A 24,540-nucleotide genomic window follows, 5' to 3' on the forward strand; every position below is an offset into this window, starting at 1 on the left:
GTAAACCGGCATCTGGGACAGGCAGCATCTCTGGAGAGAAATAATGGGTGATGTTTCGGGTGGAGACCCTTCTTCAGACTGCGATCTCTGCAAATCCAGCATCTGCAGTACCTTCCTACACTAGGGTTGCCGACTTTCTCACTCCCAAATAAGGGACAAAAGATAAAAATAAGGGACAAATTCCCCGACAGCAATTCGTTGACCGTGGCTGGGTGAATGATGAGTTGGCCCGGGTGCTGGACTGCACACAAAGCCCAGCCGGCGGGCCAGCTGAGGAGTTTTGGCCCAGGCGACGTTGCGTGCAAAGTCCAGTGTCAGCGGTAAGCGAAGGTCGGACAGCTGGCCGGGCTGCCGACCAACGGGACCACGGGCGAGGTGCTGCTGCTGCACTCCATGGGCTGCACTACGTCGGGACGGGTGAGGCGGGGCCGGACGTGGCGTTCCGACCCGACAGTCCCCTCGACCCGAGCAGTAGCAGTCAAATAAGTGACAAGGGCGGTCCTGTACGGGACAAACCAATTTAGCCCAATATACGGGATGTCCCGGCTAATATGGGACAGTTGGCAACACTACCCTACATACTACTCTCAGCGAGTTACTTTGGGATGGGGGTAGGGATGGAGATTCTGACTCAGGTAAAATCCAATTTGCGTAAGGGTTCAGGGAACGTAACCCTTACATAGGTCGGTGAGTGCCTGTAATCTGCATCCATATCGTTATTAAGATACAGGAGCTAATGGTTTAGCATTGGCAATATTGCCAACTGAACAGTAAAATTTAATCTGGATACTTAAGGGGCTGTCCCATTTGGGTGACCTAATCCGTGAGTTTGCCCTCGACTCATACTCGCAGCATGGTCGACATGAGGTCTTAGGAGGTCTTTGTAAGTCTCCTTCATGCTCGAGAGTAGTCCCCGCTTACTCGAGGCCTCAGCTAGGTCGCGGCGTATTTTTCAACTTGCTGAAAAATGCCCGCGAGTGAAAAAAGGTCGCCATGGAAAAAATCGATACTTTTTTTGCTCGTAGGTTTAGTCGTAGTAGATCGGCATGTTAGTCGTAGGTAATCGAGGGTAGTCGAAGGTATTCATCATAGTCGAAGGGAGGTCGAAGGAGATCGAAGGAGGTCGTCTTCACTCTCCACTATTCGGTGTCCTATTTTCCCGTAGATAGTCTTCAACATTGTCGAAGGAGGTCTTCAACATGACATTTTGTCAAACTCTCCTAAACTCGCCAATTAGGTCGCCCAAGTGGGACAGCCCCCTTAAATCTCGCAACAGCATCATTGTAACAAACTTACTCTTGTTCCGTCGAACCTTCTCCCCTCATAGTCCTGGCCTTGCAGAGTTTGAACTGTGCATGTCTGTCACAGAATACCAAAAACACAACCAGTTAGATAGAAAGCATTCACTGAGTAGAAATATAGAAAATAGGTGCAGGAGTAGGCCATTCAGCCCTTCGAACCAGCAATGCCATTCAATATGATCATGGCTGATCATCTAAAATCAGTACCCCGTTCCGGCTTTCTCCCCATATATCCCTTGATTACGTTAGCCCCAAGAGCTATATCTAACTCTCGCTTGAAAACGTCCAGCGAATTGGCCTCCACGGGCAGGGGATTTACAACTCTCTGGGTAAAAATGTTTTTCCTCAACTCAGTCCTAAATGGCCTACCTCTTATTCTTCAACTTAGATAGATAGATAGATAGATAGATAGATAGATAAATACTTTATTAATCCCCTTATTCAGGGGAAATTTCTTAGTTAGAAAGAAAGCATTTACTGATTGTATCAATCCACTTTTAGTAGACTTTAGACTTTAGAGAAAAAGTACAGAAACAGGCCCTTCGGCCCACTGAATACGCACCAACCAGCGATCGCTTCGTACACTTACACTATCCTACATATAGGAGCCAATTTTTACCAAAGCCAATTAATCTGTACGTCTTTGTACAGGTTTGCAGGCTAATTGGCTTGGTATGAATGTAAAATTGTCCCGAGCATGTATCAGATAGTGTTAATATGCGGGGATCGCTGGTCGGCACGGACTCGGTGAGCCGAAGGGCCTGTTTTCGCGCTGTGTCTCGAAACTAAACTGAGAAACTAAACTAAAAAAGCCCCCGGTACAAATTGGCTGCTTCGGAACGGCAACCTTGCGTGAATGATGAATAATGTTACTGCTATACATACCCTGAACGGCAGCAGTGACAGTGCGTACTCGATTAACAGTCTCATCAATCTCTTGGAATAGAATATGAACTCATCTCGACAAGTGTCTTTATTTCTGAAAAGGAAATGGTGCTGTCAGCCTTCCCTGGAGACTTCATTTGGAAAATATACAAAAAAATATTGCATCTCATTAACAGAGCCATGTACAAAATACAGAGGAAACCAGGGACTGCAGATGCTGGTTAAATAAAAAAAGACACAAAATGCTGGAGTAACTCAGCAGGGTCAAGCAGCATCTCTGGAGAACATGGATAGGCGATGTTTGGGGTCGGGACTGAAGAAGGGTCTCGGACACGAAATGTCTCCCATTACTCCTCTCCAGAGAAGAGCCTCACCCACTGAGTTACTCCAGCATTTTGTGTCTACCTTCGATTTAAACCAGCATCTGCAGATCTTTCTCACACACGTTACCTATCCGTGTTCACCAGAGATGTCAAAGGGCCGAATGGCCTACTCCTGAAGGGTTTCGGCCCGAAACTTTGCCTATTTCCTTCGCTCCATAGATGCTGCTGCACCCGCTGAGTTTCTCCAGCACTTTTGTCTACCTTCGATTTTCCAGCATCTGCAGTTCCTTCTTAAACACCTATTTTCTATGTTCCTACCTATGCTGACTGGCCCGCTGAGTTACTCCAGCACTTTGTATCTTTTTCAAGCACAATAACATCGTGCTAAAATATCTCTGCATTTTCCAGTGATTTATAGTTTAAAGACAAATCAAATTTTCCGAACATGTTCATGGTATCTCTCGTCCATTCTGGTTCTGTCTCCCTTGTACGTTCTTCATCTTTTACTTCAATACTTTATTTACATGGGAACAATTTGATAGATTGTGAAGTTGACACATTCTTGACCAAAAATTAGATGCAGCATTCAGATATTGTTCAGAAATTAGTTTAGACTTAAGTTTAAACTAGTGTGTAATGTACGGTCATTTTTTTTCCAAAGTAGGTCATTTATGTTTGAAGACAGTCTTTCTAAATGAGCAGCACTCCTGCACAAACGTTGCTTTTGGTCTCCATCTAAGAGCTACAGGCTGAGCATTCTGTGTGGAATAATTCTACGCTAGATATATGCACGGGAAATAAGGAGACAATCATTGCTGTGTGTGTTCCTTACTGGGAGGATCACTTGCTTTCCACAGGATACCCTTTCCCTCCACTTTTGTAGAGAGGTTGATATTCAAGCCAGCTTCCTTCTGAAATGTATGTCAGAAACATAGAAGGTGCAAGAGTAGGCCATTCGGCCCTTCGAGCCAGCACCGCCATTCATTGTGATCATGGCTGATCGTCCCTTATCAATAACCTGTGCCTGCCTCCTCCCCAATGTGATCATAGCTGATCATCCAAAATCAGTACCCCGTTCCTGCTTTTACCCCACACGCTTTGATTCCGTTAGCCCTAAGAGCTACATCCAACTCTCAATAGACAATAGGTGCAGGAGTAGGCCATTCAGCTCTTTGATCATCCCCAATCAGTATCCCATTCCTGCCTTCTCCCCATATCCCCTGACTCCACTATCTTTAAGGGCCCTATCTAGCTCTCTCTTGAGAGTATCCAGAGAACCGGCCTCCACTCCCCTCCGAGGCAGAGAATTCCACAGACTCACAACTCTCTGTGAAAAAAAGTGTTTCCTCATCTCTATTCTAAATGGCTTACCCCTTATTCTTAAACTGTGGCCCCTGGTTCTGGACTCCCCCAACATCGGGAACATGTTTCCTGCCTCTAGCGTGTCCAAACCCTTAATAATCTTATATGTTTCAATGAGATACCCTCTCATCCTTCTAAACTCCCACACTCCAACAACCTACAGGTTTGCAGGTTAATTGGCTTCTGAAAATTGTCCCTAGTGTGCAGGATAGAACATTGGATATTTCACTGGAGATTAGAAGGATGAGGAGGATCTCTAAAATAAGATTGCCTCTCATCCTTCTAAACTCCAGAGTGTACGAGCCCTTGAAAACCTTACGTAACTAGCACCCCTCATTGCCCTGGATGCTGGATGACACAGGGAATGCAGTATATACATTTTTTAAATCTATCTCTGAACAGTGACAGGCTTCCAGTACATCGATGGCTTCTAGTTTTTAACAATTCCGATTCCCAGCAACACGACATTGCTTGCGGTAATTCTGCAATGTTGGAGCCACCTGCTGTGAGTCGAGTCACTTTTCATGCGGAACGGTGGCCTTTCAAGCAGAATGTTATCAAACACCTTCTGGAATTCAAGCATGTTATGGACTTGATGGCAGTCCAAAGGAAACACTCACCAGCTAGAGTGCAGTCCTGACCTCCCATCTACCTCATTGGAGACCTCCTTGAACAGATGGCACAATGGGCTAAGTGTTCGGCTGGCAACCGGAAGGTAGCCGGTTCGAATCCCGCTTGGAGTGCATACTGTCGTTGTGTCCTTGGGCAAGACACTTCACCCACCTTTGCCTGTGTGTGAATGTGTGTGAGTGGTTGGTGGTGGTCGGAGGGGCCGTAGGCGCAGATTGGCAGCCACGCTTCCGTCAGTCTGCCCCAGGGCAGCTGTGGCTACAGAAGTAGCTTACCACCACCGAGTGTGACTGAGGAGTGAATGAATAATGCGGTGTAAAGCGCCTTGAGTATTAGAAAGGCGCTATATAAATCCCATCCATTATTATTATTATTATTTGTCAGACTTTATGTTGCACTAAATGCCACAACCTTTATCCTTTATCATGTACAGGAGGGGGGATGTGGGATGTCTGGGGTTATGGATCAGCAATGTGGCAAAGTTGCTGCCTCACAGCGCCAGAGAACCTGGTTCGATCTGACTACGGGTGCTGTCTGTACGGAGTTTGCACGTTCTCCCTGTGACCAGCGTGGATTTTCACTGATTTCCTCCCACACTCCAAAGACATACAGCGTTTGTAGGTTAATTGGCTTGGTATAATTGTACATTGTCTCTAGTGTATGGGATAGTACAGGGATCGCCGGTCGGCATGAATTGATGGGCCGAAGGGACTGTTTCCCGCTGTACCTCTAAATCAAACGAAACAGAGGCAAATGGGGAAGATGAGTAGACATGATGGGCCGAATGGCCTAATACTGCACCTATCACTTGTCTTTTCTTTGACTGGGTATCACGCAAAACAAAGGTGTATTTATAAAAACGTACAAAATTCTTAAGGGGTTGGACAGGCTAGATGCAGGAAGATTGTTCCCGATGTTGGTGAAGTCCAGGACAAGGGGTCACAGTTTAAGGATAAGGGGGGAATCTTTTAGGACCGAGATGAGAAAAACATTTTTCACACAGAGAGTGGTGAATCTGTGGAATTCTCTGCCACAGAAGGTAGTTGAGGCCACAGTTCATTGGCTATATTTAAAAGGGAGTTAGATGTGGCCCTTGTGGCTAAAGGTATCAGGGGGTATGGAGAGAAGGCAGGTACAGGATACTGAGTTGGATGATCAGCCATGATCATAGTGAATGGCGGTGCAGGCTCGCAGGGCCGAATGGCCTACTCCTGCACCTATTGTCTATGTTTCAATATTCACTGTACTTCAGTACACATGACAATGATAAACTAAACTAAATTTGATAGGTAGAATCTTCCTCTTTTAAAGGCTGGGTTGATCGCTGTTTGTCATTTGCAGCGGACTTCTGATGCAGGTTAACGAGTGGATTGTTGCCATGAAATTCGTGTTTTAAATGAGTGGATAATTTTACAAGCGTGAGCTGCCTTTCCTATCCACGTACCCGAACATATTAATGCCTTTTAAATGTGGTTACAGTACCTTCCTTTTGTATCCTTTTCCCCTCCAGCATTTGTCACTTACTCCACCCATCTGCCAATCTAGCCCCCTACTCCTGTATCCACCTATCACTCGCCAGGCAATGTACAATCCCAACCACCCTGTTCCAGCTTTCTCCCCCCCCGCTACAATCAGTCTCTGTCCCAAAATGTTGTCTATCCAGATTAGTTTAGTTTAGTCTAGAACGCGGAAACAGGCCCTTCAGCCCACCGAGTCCGCACCGACCAGTGATCCCTGCACACTAACACTATCTTATACCTATCTTTACATTTATACCAAGCCAATTAACTTACAAACCTGTTCGTCTTTGGAGCGTAGGAGGAAACTGAAGTTCTCGGATAAAACCCACGTGGTCACAGGGAGAACGTACACACAACACCCGTAGTTTGGATCGAACCTGGGTTTGTAGCGCTGTAAGGCAGCAACTCTACCGCTGCGCCACCGTGCTGCCCAGGTGCTGCCCAACCTGCTGAGTTCCTCCAGCACTTTGTGCTTTGCTCAAAACACCATTATGTACTTAAGACACAAAAAGCTGGAGTAACTCAGCGGGCCAGGCAGCATCTCTGGAGAGAAGGAACGGGTGACGTTTCGGGTCTCCACAGATGCCGCCTGTCCCGCTGAGTTACTCCAGCTTTATGCGTCGATCTTCGGTTTAAACCGGCATCTGCAAGTTTCTTCCTACACCATTATGTACTAGACTTGCAGAAGTCTTTCACCAAAGTTCTGCTTGAATAGCCATCAGCCAGCGTTCCACATGGAATGCCACTAGACTCGTAGCAGATGGCTCGGAAGCTGCAGAATTAGATAAGCAAAAATAATTAAGTCAAGCAGCGGTAGGGAAAATTATTGAAAACAAACGCACTATAAATAGGGAGACAAAGTAGCTGTGTGAAACATGTCGAAGGAGGAAAGGATTAATTAGACAGATACAGGGAATGATCAACTCATCCGTTCAATGAAGTGCAGAAAATACTGGAAGTCCAAACACCACACAGCTATCTGAGAAGCAAAAGTTCAAAACTCCAGTTAGAAAACGTGAAGAATTGGTAGTCTGCAAATGATTCTTCTGAAAGTGGAGACTAAAGAGACTGCAGATGCTGGAACCTGGGTCAACAATCAAACTGCTGGAGTGAGTGACTCAGCGGATCAGGCAGCATCCGTGGAGGTAGAGGGATGGAGGATGTTTCTGGTCAAGAGCCTGGTTCGAGATGGAGAGTGAGGAGAGATGGAGCAGACAAACGGGTTGAGGGGGGAATGGGTGAGGCAGGAGCTGTTGAGCAACGGGTGGAGCAAGGAACTGCAGATGCTGGTTTACACCAAACATGCTGGAGTAACTCAGCGGGACAAACGCTGTATCTCTAAACTAAACTAGGTTAAGTCAAAGCGATGAGTTTGTAGGTGGATTTTAGTTCAGTTTAGTTTATTGTCACGTGTGCCGAGGTGCAGTGAAAAGCTTTTGTTGCCATCCATAGAAACATAGAAAATGGGCAAGAAGGAACTGCAGATGCTGGAGAATCGAAGGTAGACAAAAATGCTGGAGAAACTCAGCAGGTGCGGCAGCATCTATGGAGCGAAGGAAATAGGCAACGTTTCGGGCCGAAACCCTTCTTCAGACTGATCAGATGGAACAGTCTGAAGAAGGGTTTCGACCCGAAACGTTGCCTATTTCCTTCGCTCCATAGATGCTGCCGCACCTGTTGAGTTTCTCCAGCAAATTTGTCTACCAACATAGAAAATGGGTGCAGGTGGAGGGCATTTGGCCCTTCGAGCCAGCACCGCCATTCGTTGTGATCATGGCTGATCATCCACAATCAGTACCCCAGCCAGTAATCCAGTCGGCAGAAAGACAATACATGATTACACCATTTACAGTGTATAGATAGATACATGATGAGCAAATATCGTTTAGTGAAAGATAAACCAGCAATGTCTGATCAAGGATAGTCCAAAGGTCACCAATGAGGTAGATAGTAGTTCAGGGCCACTGTCTGGTTGCAGTAGGATGATGCTGTTGCCTGATAACAGCTGGGAAGAAACTATCCCTGAACCTGGAGGTGTGCGTTATTACACCTTAGTTTAGTTTAGAGATTCGGCGCGGAAACTGGCCCCTTCGGCCCGCCGCGTCCGCGCGGACCAGCGATCCCCGCACACTAACTCTACCTTGCACACACTAGTGACAATTTACATTTGTAGCAAGCCACTTAACCTACAAACCTGTACGTCTTTGGAAACCGAAGATCTCGGAGAAAACCCACGCGGGTCACGAGGAGAACGTGCAAACTCCGTACAGACAGCACCCGTAGTGGGGAACGAACCCGTGTCTCTGGCGCCATAAGGCAGCAACTCTAGCGTGGCGTAATTGCTGATTAACTGTGCGGGAATGGCTAGGCGTTTCGCCAAGGCGGGTGGAATGGAGACAGTACCTGATGAATGTGTGCATCCCCTGAACTTGCGGAGTGCTCTTCAACACACTCAGCGTCTCTGGCAGAGGTTGCGCCTGATGTGCAGATGCCAAAGTGGCCCTAAAGCAATACAATGGGGGAGATAGTTACGAATCTCAACGCTACACAGAGCCATCAGTCATGCTTTATGCTTTATGCATTTGCTCTTTAGAGTGTGCAAATACTCAGAAAGCTGCAAAAACATTTTAACATTTGATATACGAAGCTTTTTACATTTGACGTAGCCAAGATATGCATCGTATCTTTATTGAAATTTGCATCTTTGTTTAGAATAAAGAATATTCCAAATTATTTGCACAATAACTAAATACCAAATGGAATTATCCAATCAGTTACTGTACACAAAATTATTCAAAATTATTTGCACGATAACTAAAAGGCAAATGGAATTATCCAAACAAATAGTTACTGTATACTTCAGCCAACCACTAAAAGCAGAGCAAAATGTATTGGCAATTAATTTAAACTTCTGTATTAAGTGAAAACGGCAATGTCTGATAAGCTGTCTGACGTACGATATCTTATTCTGTTGTGGAAACAAACATTGCCATTTTTTCATGCCATTCTTCATCATTTACATTCTTTAGTCAGAGGGTGGTGAATCTGTGGAATCCTTCGCCACAGAAGGCTGTGGAGGCCAAGTCGATGGATATTTTTAAGGCAGAGACAGATAGATTCTCGATTAGGACGGGTGTCAGGGGTTACGGGGAGAAGGCAGGAGAATGGGGTTAGGAGAGTTAGAACAGTTAGAACAATTAACAATAATTGTTAGTACACATTTTTGTCTACTAACAATTATTTATAGCCTGGTAAAGCAGAATATAAAACAAAGCCTGGCGATAAGGAAAAGGTTAATGAGTTCTAGGAGCAGAATACGGCCATTCGGCCCATCAAGCCTATTTGGCCCATTCAGTCATGGCTGATCTATCTTTCCCTCCCAACCCTGTTCTCCTGCCTTCTCTCCCTAAATCTTGGAGCGCCTTACTAATCAATCTCCGCCTTAAAAATATCTTGGTCTCCACAGCCATTCTGTGGCAATGGTCGGTGTCTGATAAACATCTTTTAGTTTTATCATGAGATTCTTATTCAATATCTTGGAACCTGGAAATAATTTTAAATGATGCTTAAAAATTTTTTTTTTGTCATATTTTAAATTAATTTGATGAGATGGAGGGGAAATAAGTGCAAGCAGATAAGATATAATACCTTGAAATATTTCCATGCTATTTATTCATTATTGTCAGATCTAACGCGCTACAACTGATATTTTTAAGGCAGAGACAGATAGATTCTTGATTAGGTGTTCAATGAGTCTGAAGAAGGGTTTCGGCCCGAAACGTCGCCTATTTCCTTCGCTCCATAGATGCTGCTGCACCCGCTGAGTTTCTCCAGCATTTTTGTGTACCTTAGATTCTTGATTAGTACGGGTGTCAGGGGTTATGGGGAGAAGGCAGGAGAATGGGGTTAGGAGGGAGAGATAGAACAGCCACGATTGAATGGCGGAGTTGACCTGATGGGCCGAATAGCCCAATTCTGCTCTTACCACTTAAGAACTTACAAACAGCGATTAATTTGCTGTCAATTTGTTAGCGTGGGCACAAGTAAAGCCCTAGAGGAGTTTTATTAAATTCCTCAAAAGCACCGTAAATGATAAAACATGGTCAACAGAACCAAAACGGCAGATTAAATTAGTCCCTAACCATCCCTCAAATGAACTGCGGAAACCCTGACAGGAATGTCTTCCTTAATTAAGTGAGATGTTGGTGGTTGCTAGGCAACTGTCTCAGAGTTCAACATTTGATGTTTATATTTTCAGTAGGTGAGACCCCGGTATAACTTAGCAGTCGTCATCAGCTCAGTTAGAATTTGCAGGGTGTTACTTAGTTAATGGATTTTCACTAAAGTTTCCATTTGGTTTAGTTTAGTTTAGAGATACGGCGTGGAAACTGGCCCTTCGGCCCGTCGAGTCTGTGCTGACTAACAATCTATACTAGTTCTATCCTACACCCCAGGGACAATTTACAGAAGCCAACTAACCTACAAACGCGCACTCTGTACGTTCTCCCTGTGACCGTGCAGGTTTGTAGGTTAATTGGCTTATGTAAATTGTCCTTGGTGTGTAGGATAGAACTAGTGGATGTGTGATCTGCTAGTGTATGGTGGCCGGCATGGACTTGGTGGGCTGAAGGGCCTGTTTCCGTGCCGTATCTCTACACTGAACTTGCATGTTTTTTAAATGAACCAACGTCTTCAGTTCCTTGTGTCCTCAACGTTACCTCAATTGGTCAAACAGAGAGAGGTACTAGGCGGCCAATGAAATGGGTCAAAGCCACGAATCTGTGTAGATGGGGCTGAAATAGACCAGCGGATGTGAGGAAATGCCATCAATGTACACTGGTGAACACTGGTATATGCTGGTGAATGCTGGTGAATGCTGGTGTACGCTGGTGTACGCTGGTGTACATTGGTGAACACTGGTGAACACTGGTGAACACTGGTGTACATTGGTGAACACTGGTGAACACCGGTGAACATTGGTGAACATTGGAGAATGGGCTACTGTTGATATTGACCGGATGTGGTCAAATATTATTGCATGAGGCCTCATTGAACCTCCGTTAAGATGGTCGGGGAAAAATAACTGCCCAGCATTTGCACTATCGGTTATACTTGCCTGTGGCTTGATTGCACCTTGTGTGGAGTAAAGTTAGGATGGATAGCAGGCAACTGTATCTGGGTACACACGACAATAATAACCCATATCAATATCTATGGTACTGCAGCTAGAATGTCAGCAGATTGTGTTCCAAGCCCTGAACAAGAGAGCTTCCTCCCAACCAAAGCAACGGAGGCTGGTATCTAAACGTTACCTGTTTAGTACAAAGATTTTATACAGTTACATGTTTGATATGGTTTGAGGTGTTGACTCGCACATCAGTGCCAAACTTAATACTGTATATTCAACCCGCCCATGGTTGGCCCATATCCCTCTAAACCTTTCATGTCCGTGGGCCTGTCCGAATTTCTTTTTAAAAAGTGGTCAGAAGGAATAAGAGTAGAATTAGGCCATTCGGCCCATTGAGTCTACTCTACCATTCAATCATGGCTGATCTATCCCATTCTCCTGCCTTCTCCCCATAACACCCCGACACATCACACTAATCTAGAATCTCTCCATCTCCACACTGGGTGGGCATCAGTAAATATTAGGGCTACTTTAGGGAATTTTTATCCTGAGATTGTCATTTTTTTTGTGGAAAAATCAGTTCTTGGCTCCAGTTGCATCGTGAACTGGTATCTCCATCGGCACCGTGAGATTCATTATTTGGCGGAACTTTAATGTAACGTGTGCCTCATTTGTTTCTCATTGTTTACCGGGCCCTCCTGTCATTATGAACCTCCCCCGTTTGTTCAGTACAACGGTAGATTAAGAGAAGGCTGGATTTTGAAGTTGGTGTGTTCTACCCTTGCGGTTACAGTTTACGACGCCTACACACAAATAATGCTCCTTAGAAATGCAGACATAAGTGTTAGAAGTTGGGGGAGGGGAGGAGAGCAGAATATATTCTTTTTTAAGAAAGTATGAGTTGCTTAGTAGTGATGACTTTATAAATTTCGATTAGCTTTAGCAATTTTCATTCTAGTTATCCTCGCTCAGATCTCCGATTTTGCGGGCGATTGTTTTTTCCGATGATGATAGGAATTAAAATAAAATGCTGGAAGCATTCAGTCGGTCAGGCTGCATCTGGGGAAGAGAAACTGAGGCAATGGGAGGGGAACGGGGCTAGCTTGAATGGGGCCGGCACGAACAAGTTGGGCCGAATGGCCTGTTTCTGTCACTGTGTGACTGTGTGGCTCAAAATCGAGCCAATCTTTAAGGTTGAAGAACATACATCGACAGAGAGGCAGAGAAAACATATTTGTGTTACGTTGTAGAGGAGTTGGGGGAGGGGGGCAGTGAGTAGGTAGTTCATGTCATCGGAGCAGAATTAGGCCATTTGGCCCATCGAATCTACGATCTATTCCTCTCAACTCCATTCTCCAGCCTTCACCTCATAACCACTGACACCCGTACTAATCAAGAATCTGTCAATCTCCGCCTTAAAAATATCAATTGACTTGGCCTCCACAGCCTTCAGTGGCAATGAATTCCACAGATTCACCACCCTCTGACTAAAGAATTTTCTCCTCATCCCCTTTCTAAAGAAACGTCCTTTTATTCTGAGGCTGTGCCCTCTGGTCCTAGATGCTCCCACTAGTGGGAACATCCTCTCCACATCCACTCTATCCAGGTAGAAAGGATTCTCTCTGCTTGGCCTGGCCTGGCCAAGGTTCCTCAGCCAGACCTCCATGCTCTCTGGACCATTGTATTTCCAAATGCCAGCACAATATAAGCCATCCTGACTTCTCCACTCCCCTTATCCACTCCAGTCTCACCTCCTCTGAAAGCTGATCAAACCACTCGAAAAACATTTGAAGGAGTTGTGAGGAAGGGTCCCAACCCAAAGCGTCACCTATCCATGTTCTCCAGAGATGCTGCCTGACCCGTTGAGTTACTCCGGCACTTTGTGTCCACTTCTCCTTCCCCACACCCTCTTTTATCCATTCACAGCATTGTCTTTACAATGCAATTTTATCGAATGCAAGTTTTCTGAGGCGCAACCCGAGTTACTCCAGCAACTTTGTGTATTTCCCTACTATGGTGATAAACCTTTGAATGAACCTGGTTGATATATTAATTGGGGGGGGTGCTAGATCTACCGCTGCACAACCCTACGCAGTGTTATTGATGCATGAAATACTAGTCACTCCCCACACACCTTTGCGTGACATCCGGGATCACCGGACTGAACCGAGCTCTTTGCCACAAGCCCAACTCTGTGATGCACCTCAACAAGAACTTGCCCCTATGCACCTTGGTTTAAGGATTGGGTCCAAGTAGCTGTTGCAATACTAAACCTACCTCTGAAGTCACTTTAGATTATGTCACTGTGAAAGTGCAAGGAACAGGGCCACATTAAAGCTCAGATTTCAAAACAAGGAACTGCAGATGCTGGCTCACAAAAGAAGACACAAAGTGCCGGAGTACCTCGGGTAGCTCCCAAGAAATCTGGCATTATCAGGTCAGGCGGCATCTTTGGAGAACATGGATCGGTGACGTTTCGGGTCGGGACCCTTCTTCAGACCGATTGTGTGTGGGGGGGTGGGGGGGGGGGGGGGGTGAGGGGAGAGAAAGCTGGAAGAGAGGAGGGGCAGGACAAAGGCTGGCATGTAATAGGTGGATATAGGTGAGGAGGGGGGTAGATAGGCAGATGGTCGGACAAAGGACAGAGATGAAACGACAGAAGTATTGAAGAAGGCAGAAGGACAGAAGGTGTGAGACTAAAGGATTGGAGAATTGTGAATTGTGAAGCTAGAGAAAGGAATGTGGGTGGAAGAGGAGAGACAGGGGGGGAAGGAGTGCGAGCCAGGGTGGGGTGCAGAGGGATGGGGGAGGGGGCGCTCAGATTTAGTCGTGCCTTTAGTTAAGATGGTGATTGTTAAGCGCAGGTTATCAAAATCTGGTCCAAATCTCAAAACCAAGAAGAGTTATTAGTTGCAGTTGCTTTGAGCAGCTTCTAACAAGCAAAGAACACTCCAAGCAGTAGACACCCCTCCACAAATCAGCCAGCAACCATAACATAGAGGGAAATTGATGAAAATATCAATAAGCAAGGAATTAGTTGTTAATTAAAGCCACTGCAAAGCATTCTAACTTGGCTGACTGCACGAAGAGCAAATTATACGAAGCCATTGGAAGCATTTGCGGGGAATTGTTATTTGTTTTATGCTTTTACGACGATCGGCGTATACTAGGAATGAGAGAAAACAGCGAGGAAAGCTAACGAAGGATGCAAATTCTGCTCACATATCCCACCGCAGTTTCCTCTGTTCACGTGGGAATTATGTTCGAAGCAGGACAAGCGAGGGGGAGAAACAGATGGAGAGGAGAGAAGAGATTTCAACTCATTAATGTCTAACGACAACAACAAATCACAACCGTCTCCAGTGGGTGAGAGCAGGACATCTTTGTGTCACGTAGTGCTTGATTACTCTTTTAGAAATTTCGAGGCGGAAAATCAATTTTGTCAACACATCCCAACGTTAAACTCTTAAACACAAGTTAAAGAGTTTTTTTTGTGTTTTTAAAAAAAAACTTAACAAGAAAATAGCCATTCGTTCACATTTTTAACCAGCGAAAATAAATTTTCCAAAAGAATGGCACTACACACATGGTAGATGTCACAGACTGTCACTGTAGACGTGACATTATGTTCGGCAGCATCAAAACCTACTGTGTCTAAAACACAGTGGTCACTTCCTGTGGCATTTCCATTGTAGGCGATCATGGGTGGAAACTTGCCTTGATTAAGTTGGGTCTCAAATCTCGGAAACTGACGTATCTGATCGCGATGATCGGCCTTCCACTTGCCTCGGATTAATTTGAAACCATTTTGCTGACTCTGAGCAGGCCAGAAGGTTAGAAAGTTGTTCTGTAGCCCGTTTAACGAGTTTGTTAAACTTGTAAACGCTTGTAAAATATGTTCTGTGACCAGTCAGAATGGAGACACTTTGAGCACTAACCCTGCTCCGTAACGTGAACCTTTTACAATAACATTTGGTTCAGTAGGGGTTGAAGAAAATAATTATAATGCCCACAAAATGATCAGGCAGTGAGTATATATCTTCACGGAATAACTTAATTCAGAAACATGGGGGCCCGGACAATAGTTTTAAATAACTGGAGTCAGAAACAAGGAGGCAGGACAATAGATATGAAAAACTTCAGCTCAGTTTAGTTTATTGTCACGTGTACCGAGGTACAGTGAAAAGCTATTTGTTGCGTGCTAACCAGTTACCAGAAGCACAATACGTGATTACAATCGATCCATGTACAGTGTGTCGGTACATGATAAGGGAGTATCACAGTTAAAGTATAAGCCCTGTCCCACGGTACGAGTTCATTCCAAGAGCTCTCCCGAGTTTGCCCTGATTCGAACTCAGAGATTTACGGTAATGGCCACTCGTCGGTACTCGGGGCTCTCGTGGACATTTTCCAACATGTTGAAAAATCTTCACGAGTCTTCCCGTGCTTACCTGCAGTTAGCGAGTCTTCCCGAGTACCTGCCGTTAGCGTTACGAGCCGCTAAGAGACGTCCCCGAGCTCCGACGTACCCGCTACGTTCATTCTCCGTGCTTACCACGAGTTTGATTTTTTTTAAACTCGGGAGAGCTCTTGGAATGAACTCGTACCGTGGGGCAGGGCTTTAAGAAATGTTGCTGTGGGAGTAGAGATTTGAGAGTGTGGAGCGATTGTAACAAGAGTTTGTAGATATGCTTCTGTGGCTGGCACGCAGATAGTCACCTGGGCTGGACGCCATCTTGGGAAGCAGGGCCTTAATTGAGAAACACTGGGAGCAGGCCAATAGTTTTAAATAACTTAATTCAGAAACACAAGGAGGGCTGGACAATAGTTTTAAATAATTCAGAAACTAGTGTCCATTATTACTTCTTGTAGCGAAGCAAGGGTCAGTATTCACAGTGCCTCTTACAGCTCAGATTGTACAATGCATTCCTACCGTAACTTGTACCTACCTTACATTGAGTTCCCGCTGTGTTGAAAAGAGTAACAATTCGTTCAAGCACATTTTTTTTTAAATAGCACATACAAGAGGGGGGAGAAAAAAGTTTTTTAAAACATAGAATGCATTTAACACGTTGCACTATTTACACACACATTCGACCTTTCTCGGCAAGCTTTGCTCTGTGGTAAAGTCGCCACTCATCGCGGGCCGCGGGTGAGAGTTTGGGAGAAATTATTTATCTCAAGAAAATCTTAGAGCCTTCTTTTCAGAAGCAAGATGGAATGAAGGGCGAGAGTCTGGTCCGTGGGCTAAAAGTTCGAATCCTCCTTGTTTTATAGTAAATATTCCAGTCTGAGGAAGGGCCGAGACCTGAAACGTCACCTATTCCTTCGCTCCATAGATGCTGCCTCACCCGCTGAGTTTCTCAGGCATTTTTATCCACCTTAAAATAATGCAGAGTGTCTTAACCTTTTGAATGCTGTAAAGCTTTCCTGGAGCATAGAACAGTTTTGGCATGAGAACAGGCCCTTCGGCCCACAATCGAGCCAAAACTATCTCTTATCTGCCTGCACATAACCCATATCCCTCCATAGCCATACGCCTATTTAAAAGCCTCTTCAATGCCACTTTGATATCTGCCTGAACCACCAAACCGTGGCAAAGTGTTCCAAGCACTCACCAACTTTGGTGTACCGAAAAACTTGCCCCGTACATCTCCTTTAAACTTTGTCCCTCTCACCTTAAAGCCATGTCCTTTACTATTTGTTCAAGAAGGAACTGCAGATGCTGGAAAATCGAAGGTACACAAAAATGCTGGAGAAACTCAACGGGTGCAGCAGCATCTATGGAGCGAAGGAAATAGGCAACGTTTCGGGCCGAAACCCTCCTTTACTATTTGAAATTTCCATTCTGGGAAAAAGGTTCTCACTGTCTACGCCATCCATGCCTCTCATTTTATATATTTCAAAAGTCTTTTTCTGTAACTTGATTATCTATTCAGATTACATTTGAACTTCCAAATGTGGTAAATATAGAACAGCATAAAACGCAGGGCATTTCACTCTGCCATCTATTGGCTTTAGAGATACAGCGTAGAAACGGGCCCTTCGGCCCATCGAGTCTGTGCAGACCAGCAATCGCTCCGGCACTCTGGAACACCTTGCCGTTGCACATCAGACAGGCCCCCTCACTGTCCATCTTCAAATCCTCCCTAAAAACATATTTTTATTCTTTGGCTTTCGACACTGGCTGAGGCATTGCTCCTGTTTTTAGTACTTTTAATGTCTTTTAATTTTTAGTGTGTTTTTTATAGTCCTTCGTTTTACGGTTTTTAATGGTTTTTAATTGTTTGTAATAGCTTTTTGTTCATGATTTCTCATGTACAGCACTTTGTGGCAACTGTAGTTGTTTAAAGTGCTCTATAAATAAAGTTATTATTATATTATTATTATTATTATACACGAGCGCTATTCCTACACACTAGGGACAACTTACAATTTTACCAAGCCAATTAATTAACCTACAAACCTGTACATCTTTGGAATAAGGGAGGAACCCAGAGCACAATTTGGGGATATATTTGGAGTATTCTGAGCAATTTTGGGTGCCATATCTGAGGAAGGATGTGCTGACCCTGGAGAGGGTCCAGAGGAGGTTTACAGGAATGATCCCAGGAATGAGTGGGTTAACATATGATGAGCGTCTACGTCAAGCTACGGCAAGCTACCGACAACTGGCGACCCATTAGGACGTCCACCTACCACCGCGACAAGCTACGACCCTGTCGGCGACAACTGAAGACAATGCAGTCGGCGGCTGACGTAGGTTGGCCTACGACAGGAGAAGCCCACAGTCGCCGAAAGGTTTTGAACATTTCAAAATCCAGTGGCGACAAGAAAAAAGTAACGATTCTTTAGGCGACTTGAGGGGCCGACTCACGACCATACAGGCGTCACAGAGTGACGTGGGGGGTGGGCCCACCATCCAGTAAGTTGAAAACCCTGCCACCCACATCACTGCTTTTCTCCGACATATAACCTTCTAATCGAGTTGGAACGTAGAATAGTACGGCAGAAAAAACAGGCCCTTCAGCCCACAATGTTTGTGCCGAACATGATGCCAAGGACAACTTTTATCTATCTGTACATAATCCATTCCCTACATGTCCATGTGTCTATCTTCAAGCCTTTCATCATATCTTCCTCAACCATCACCTCTGGCAGCGTGTTCCAGGCACCCACCACTCTTCGTTTAAATAACTTGCTCCGCACATCTCCTTTAACCTTTGCCCTTCCCATCTTATATCTCTCGTATCATCTCGTATTTGATGTTTCCATCCTGGTAAAAAAGATTCTGACTCTCTACCCTATCTATGCCTCTCATAACTTTACATACTAAATATATAATAAAAAACAGATTTATCTCGATTTCATTTTAATTATGACTTGAGTGTTCATCCAGAGATTTTTTTGCTTGGGAGCCAATCGTGAATACGAGTGCTGTCCGGACGTTTTTGTGCGTTCTCCCAGTGACCACGTGGGTTTTCTCTGGGTGCTCTGGTTTCCTCCCGCACTCGAAAGATGAAAAGGTCTGCAGGTTAATTTGGCTTCAGTAACAATTGTAAATTGTCCCCCGTGTGTGAGATAGTGTTAGTGTACGGGGTGATCGCTGGTCGGCACGGACTCGGCGGGCCGAAGGGCCTGTTTTCCACGCTCTATCTCTGAACTAAACACACCGTTCAAGAATAAGGGGTAAGCCACTTAGAACAGAGATGAGGAAATACTTTTTCCCACACAGAGAGTTGTGAGTCTGTGGAATTCTCTGCCTCAGAGGGCGGTGGAGGCCGGTTCTCTGGATGCTTTCAAGAGAGAGTTAGATAGAGTTAAAGATAGCGGAGTCAAGGGGTATGGGGAGAAGGCAGGAACGGTCTACTGATTGTGGATGGTCACATTGAACATGGCACTGATGTCACTGAAAAAATACCGACATGAATTATTCAAGTCGACCTGGCAGGAAACTAGACAGCGTGACACTTTCAACGTTGTGAAACTGATGGTCAAATTTTCCATTCATATGATAACAGCTACTTCTGGTCTGATTGATCACTTAGAACGCTCCTGTAAAGAGTCATTCTTGAAGTGCTATATCTGGGCGACACAGCCTCCACAGTCTTATCAAGCACGTACATCCAGTTGTTCCAGGATAGGAAAGGTATGGTATGGGACTTTGTCACATGTACTGAGGTACAGTGAATTTCATTTCTGTATACAGTTCGGTGTAAGCACCCGTAGTCAGGATGGAACCTTTGGTCTCAGGCAGCATCTGTGGAGGGAAATGGACAGACGATGTCTTGGGTCAGGACCCTTCCTCAGACTGATGGAGTAGAGGGAAGAAAGCCTATAAATCACCTTCCTTTCACGCCCCTGCATCATCTAAAGAAGGGTCCCAACCTGAAACGTCACCTGTCCATTTCCTTCCGCAGATGCTGCCTGACCCACTGAGTTCTTCCAGCAACTTTGTTTTGCGTTCAAAGATAATCCTCATGTTTTTATCTAACACTAGATGGTGCTGCACTGTAAAAATATAGACAGAGTATTTATACATGTGTAGGAAGGAACTACAGATGCCGGTTTAAACCGAAAATAGACACAAAAAGCTGCAGTAACTCAGCGGGACAGGCAGCATCTGTGGAGAGAAGGAACGGGTGACGTTTCAGGTCGAGACCCTTCCTCGAGTCTGAAGAAGTCCAGCCCATTCCTTCTCTCCAGAGATGCTGTCTGTCCCACTGAGTTACTCCAGTTTTCTGTGTCTAAACCTATCCATATTGTCATTGGGTTATGGTCACCTAACTAATATACACCACTACATATGAACAAGCTCTCATGAAGCGATTTAATTCAAAAATCTAATAGGTGATTGATGCTACGAACATGGAACTGTACAGTGCAGGAAGGAACTGCAGATTCAGGTTTAAACCCGAAGAGAGACACAAAATGCTGGAGTAACTCAGCGGGACAGGCAGTTTCAGACAGGGGAGATGGTGTCTAGAGATATAGGTGTGAAAATGACAGTTCGAAGCGGATGAGGATAAGGAAATGTAGTATACAGGAATAGGCCCTTCGCCCCACAACGCTCGCTCCGAACATCCCGTTTTAACCTGAAGTCACGCCTTTATCAGTAAAGAATATTCTGATTTAACTTCTATTTTACAAAGTATCTTATATACTTCTCAAAGCTTTTTTCATATTTTGTCTTTTAAGAGGAATTGACCAAATTGTTAAACATTTCTTCATGACTTAATCATGACTTTGATCCTGACTACGGGTGCTGTCAGTACAATATTTGTACATTCTCCCTGTGACCACGTGGGTTTTCTCCGGGTGCCCCTGGTTTCCTCCGACACTCCAAAGTCGGGCAGTTTTGTCGGTTAATTGTTCTCTGTGAATTGCCCCTAGTGTGTAGGGCAGAACTCGTGTGAACGGGCGATTGCTGGTCGGCGTGGACTCGGTAGGCCGAAGGGCATGTTTCCACTCTGCATGTCAAAAACTAATGTAAACTAAGGTGCCACACGTCAATAGCTTCACACTGCAGCAGAACCCTGGATTATATTTGGTGAAATAAATCTGTAAAAAAAAAAAGCTTCTCTGATACAAACTTGTAATGGAAATTAAGTAGTGAAGAAGAGGCACCTCTTCAATGCAAAGGAAACTTTTAATAATAAATCTACAATTGTTGATAGGGGTTAGACAATGAGTTTAACATGGACTGAAACAGGGCAAAGCACATTAATAATGCCGCTCATCTTTTTCATCCACCTGCATTTTCATTCAACATTTGAGAAGATTGTATTTTCCAAAACAGAGTTTTTAATTTTATTTTTTAACCACAAAATGAATGAAGGTGGCACTATTACCACATAGCAAAGCTTCTGCCTGGAGGTACACGCAAGGCACAGAAATGCATAAACGTCAGTACATATTGAATGAAAAATGTAACACTACAAACCACATTTTATTCCACTTACCCACCAAACTATGAATCTAGCCAGCATGCAAGCACGAGAGCACTAAACTATCAAAGCAAAACATTTTATAGTCTTGTCAACTGCAATGGATTGATAAGGCATAAATATTACTTGGATAAACTAATGCACAAAATTCCATAACTTAAGTTTGAAACAATAGGGCTCAATAGAAATGCTAGCATTAACTAACTCTTATTATTCCTGTGTAGGAAAGAACTGCAGACGCTGGTTTAAATCGAAGGTAGACACAAAATGCTGGAGTAACTCAGTGGGACAGGCAGCACCTCTGGAGAGAAGGAATGGGTGACGTTACGGGTGGAGACCCTTCCTCAGACTGGTTAGGGATAAGGGAAAAGAGAGATATAGACGGTGATGTGGAGAGATAAAGAACAATGAATAAAAGATATGCAATTGTTAGCTGTTTGTAGGGTGACCAGTCAGAAGATGGGTCTCAACCCGAAATGTCACCCATTCCTTCTCTCCAGAGATGCTGCATGTCCCGTTGAGTTACTCCTGCATTTTGTGTCTATCTTCTTATAATCCTTTGTTTATTCCAACTGGTTAGTAGATCAAATGGAGAGAAGATTCTGCATTTTGTGCATTACCTTTTCCATGTTAAAAAATAAATCACAGTTAGATGGGTTAAAGCATTAGTAATTCAAAATAATCCAATTTAAAAATCAGAAATCTAGCATTTGGCTCAAGTATATCAATTTAAAAAATATTGATGTCAATAAGATAAGGGTATTACTAAATCATATTTTTTCGTTGTGAAGGCAGGCCGCCAAAATTTCAGCCCAGACCATCGCACAAACCAAACCTCCCTTCCATTGACTCCATCTATACTTCACGCTGCCTTGGCAAGGCCAGCAGCATCATCACGGAGCATTCTCACCCCGGTCACTCCCTCTTCTCCCCCACAGGCAAAATGTACAGAAGTGTGAAAACGCACACCTCCACATTCAGGGGCAGCTTCTTCCCAGCTGTTATCAGGCAACTGAACCATCCTACCACCAACAGGAGAGCGATCCTGAGCTTCCATCCACCTCATTGGAGACCTTTCAACTGTTGCACTGTGAATGGCATGATTGTAATCATGTGTAATCTTTTCTTTGACTGGACAGAATGCAAACTAAAGCTTTTCACTGCACCTCGATACACGTGACAATAAAAAACTAAAACTAAGTTGCTCAGTCTGAAAGAAGTGGCCGAACCAACATCTGACTGATCCATGTTCTCCAGCAATGCTGCCTGTCCTGCTGAGTTACTCCAGCACTCTGTGCCTTATTTTGATGCAGCTTTTGTTGTCTGCAACGTTTCACAGAGTCATAGACACAGTGATACAGCGTGGAAACTGCCCAACTTCCCCACACTGACCAACGTGCCCCATCTACACTAGTCCCACCTGCCTGCATTTGGCCCGTATATAGCCCTCCAAACCTGTCCTATCCATGTACCTGTCCAAATGTTTCATAATAGTCCCAGCCTCAACAACCTCCTCCGGCAGCTCGTTCCAAACACCCACCGCCCTTTGTGTGAAAAAGCGACCCCTCGGGTTCAGCTTCATTGCATTATTTCAGCAAATGAAGTCAGTACTGGGAGACATTTAATTTGATTCAGGTGTGGGAAAACTAGCATCTATTTCCCACCTCATGAACAGCTGGGCGTAGTTCGTAAACTTTACACAGTAGAACGTGGCATGGGAGATGTGGCATTTGGAAGGCATTGGGTGACAAGGATGTGTTGTGTGTCATCTGTATCCCTCCACACTCACAGCACTGACGTTTATGGCATGGCAGGGTAAATGTCTCATTCTAAGTCATTGACTATCGCAATGTTTGAGGAAGGACATTCTTGCTATTGAGGGAGTGCAGCGTGGGTTTACAAGGTTAATTCCTGGGATGGCGGGACTGTCATATGCTGAGAGAATGGAGTGGCTGGGCTTGTACACTCTGGAGTTTAGAAGGTTGAGAGGGCATCTTATTGAAACATATAAGATTATCAAGGGTTTGGACACGCTAGAGGCAGGAAACATGTTCTCGATGTTGGGGGAGTCCAGAACCAGGGGCCACAGTTTAAGAATAAGGGGTAAGCCATTTAGAACGGAGATAAGGAAACACTTTTTCACATCGAGAGTTGTGAGTCTGTGGAATTCTCTGCCTCAGAGGGCGGTGGAGGCCGGTTCCCTGCATACTTTCAAGAGAGAGCTAGACGGGACTCTTGAAGATAGCGGAGTCAGGGGATATAGGGAGAAGGCAGGAACGGGGTACTGATTGGGGATGATCAGCCATGATCACATTGAATGGCGGTGCTGGCTCGAAGGGCCGATTGGCCTACTCCTGCACCTATTGTCATATGTAGCCAGGTTCATGGGTAGGACGGGTCTGGTGGGATATGTGCCAAACGCTGGCAGGTAGGACTAGTGTGTAGGAAGGAACTGAAGACCCCGGTTTAAACCAAAGAGGCACAAAAAGCCAGAGTAACTCAGCGGGTCAGGCAGCATCTCTGGAGAAAAGGAATGGGTGACGTTCTGGGTCGAGACCCTTCTTCAGACCAGTGTAGATGGGACATGTTGGTCGGTGTGGGTAAGTTGGGCCGAAGGGCCTGTTTCCACGCCGTATGATTCTATGACTCTATGACTGAAAGCGTAGAACATTCAGGCAGTTTAAAGAATAAAATGAGCTGTCATCTGATTCAGGAAACAATAACAGAAATGACTCCCCGCAGGGGAGAAGACGAAAGCACCATGTCCAGTTTCTGGAAATCAAATCATCTTTAACAACTGAATGATTTGGTTCCCTGGAGGGACTTTAAGCTGAATTGAGAGCAGCCTTGTTTATGTTGACTACCAAGTATTCATTACAGGCGCTCAATGGTTAGAGTCATAGAGACAATACAGCACGGGAACAGGCCCTTCGGCCCAACTCACCCATGCCGACCAAGTTGCCCCTTCTAAGTCTGAAGAAGGGTCTCGACCCGAAACGGCGCCCATTCCTTCTCTCCAGAGATGCCACCTCCCCCGCTGAGTTACTCCGGCATTTTGTGTCTACCATACCCCTTCTAAGCCTAGTGGCATTTGCAATAAACGGGATGGACACTAAGTGCTGGGGTAACTGGCGTCTTAGAAGAAGTGTCCCGCCCTGAAAGGTTGCCTATCCATGTTCTCCAGAGATGTTGCCTGACCCGCTGAGCTAATCCAGCACTTTGTGTATTTTTTTGGATCTGAACTGGTCGGCTCTTTTAAGAACGGCTCTCATGAATATCCACATTTCGGCAACGAAGGGCTTCAACCAAAGTGAGACCATTCCCTCCCCCACACCAAAGCCAAATGCTAGATTTTTGGATCCACGCATTGCACGTATAAAGGAACAAAATTGATCTTGGCAACTAGTAGCATGTTAGGATTAGTCAACCACCAGTGATTATACC

At 44.9% G+C, this 24,540-nt stretch overlaps 1 protein-coding gene across 4 annotated transcripts in view; it reads right to left on the reverse strand.

The window, feature by feature from the left end:
• Nucleotides 1-24,540, reverse strand: part of uckl1 (uridine-cytidine kinase 1 like 1) — a 70,394-nt gene that overhangs the window by 6,634 nt on the left and 39,220 nt on the right. For 2 of the 4 annotated variants that reach the window (XM_033041402.1, XM_033041405.1), the window contains exons 8-11: nt 14,372-14,391; nt 8,425-8,523; nt 2,187-2,280; nt 1,297-1,359 (exon numbers count right to left, since the gene is read on the reverse strand). In XM_033041402.1, the coding sequence (XP_032897293.1) occupies nt 1,297-1,359; nt 2,187-2,280; nt 8,425-8,523; nt 14,372-14,391 (276 nt within the window). Of the gene's footprint in view, nt 1-1,296; nt 1,360-2,186; nt 2,281-8,424; nt 8,524-14,371; nt 14,392-16,098; nt 16,116-24,540 lie in introns of all 4 variants that reach the window. The other 2 variants (XM_033041404.1, XM_033041406.1) reach the window with 1 other exon arrangement.

This window comes from Amblyraja radiata, chromosome 23 (genome assembly GCF_010909765.2).
Source record: "Amblyraja radiata isolate CabotCenter1 chromosome 23, sAmbRad1.1.pri, whole genome shotgun sequence".
Taxonomy (NCBI): Eukaryota; Metazoa; Chordata; class Chondrichthyes; order Rajiformes; family Rajidae; genus Amblyraja; species Amblyraja radiata.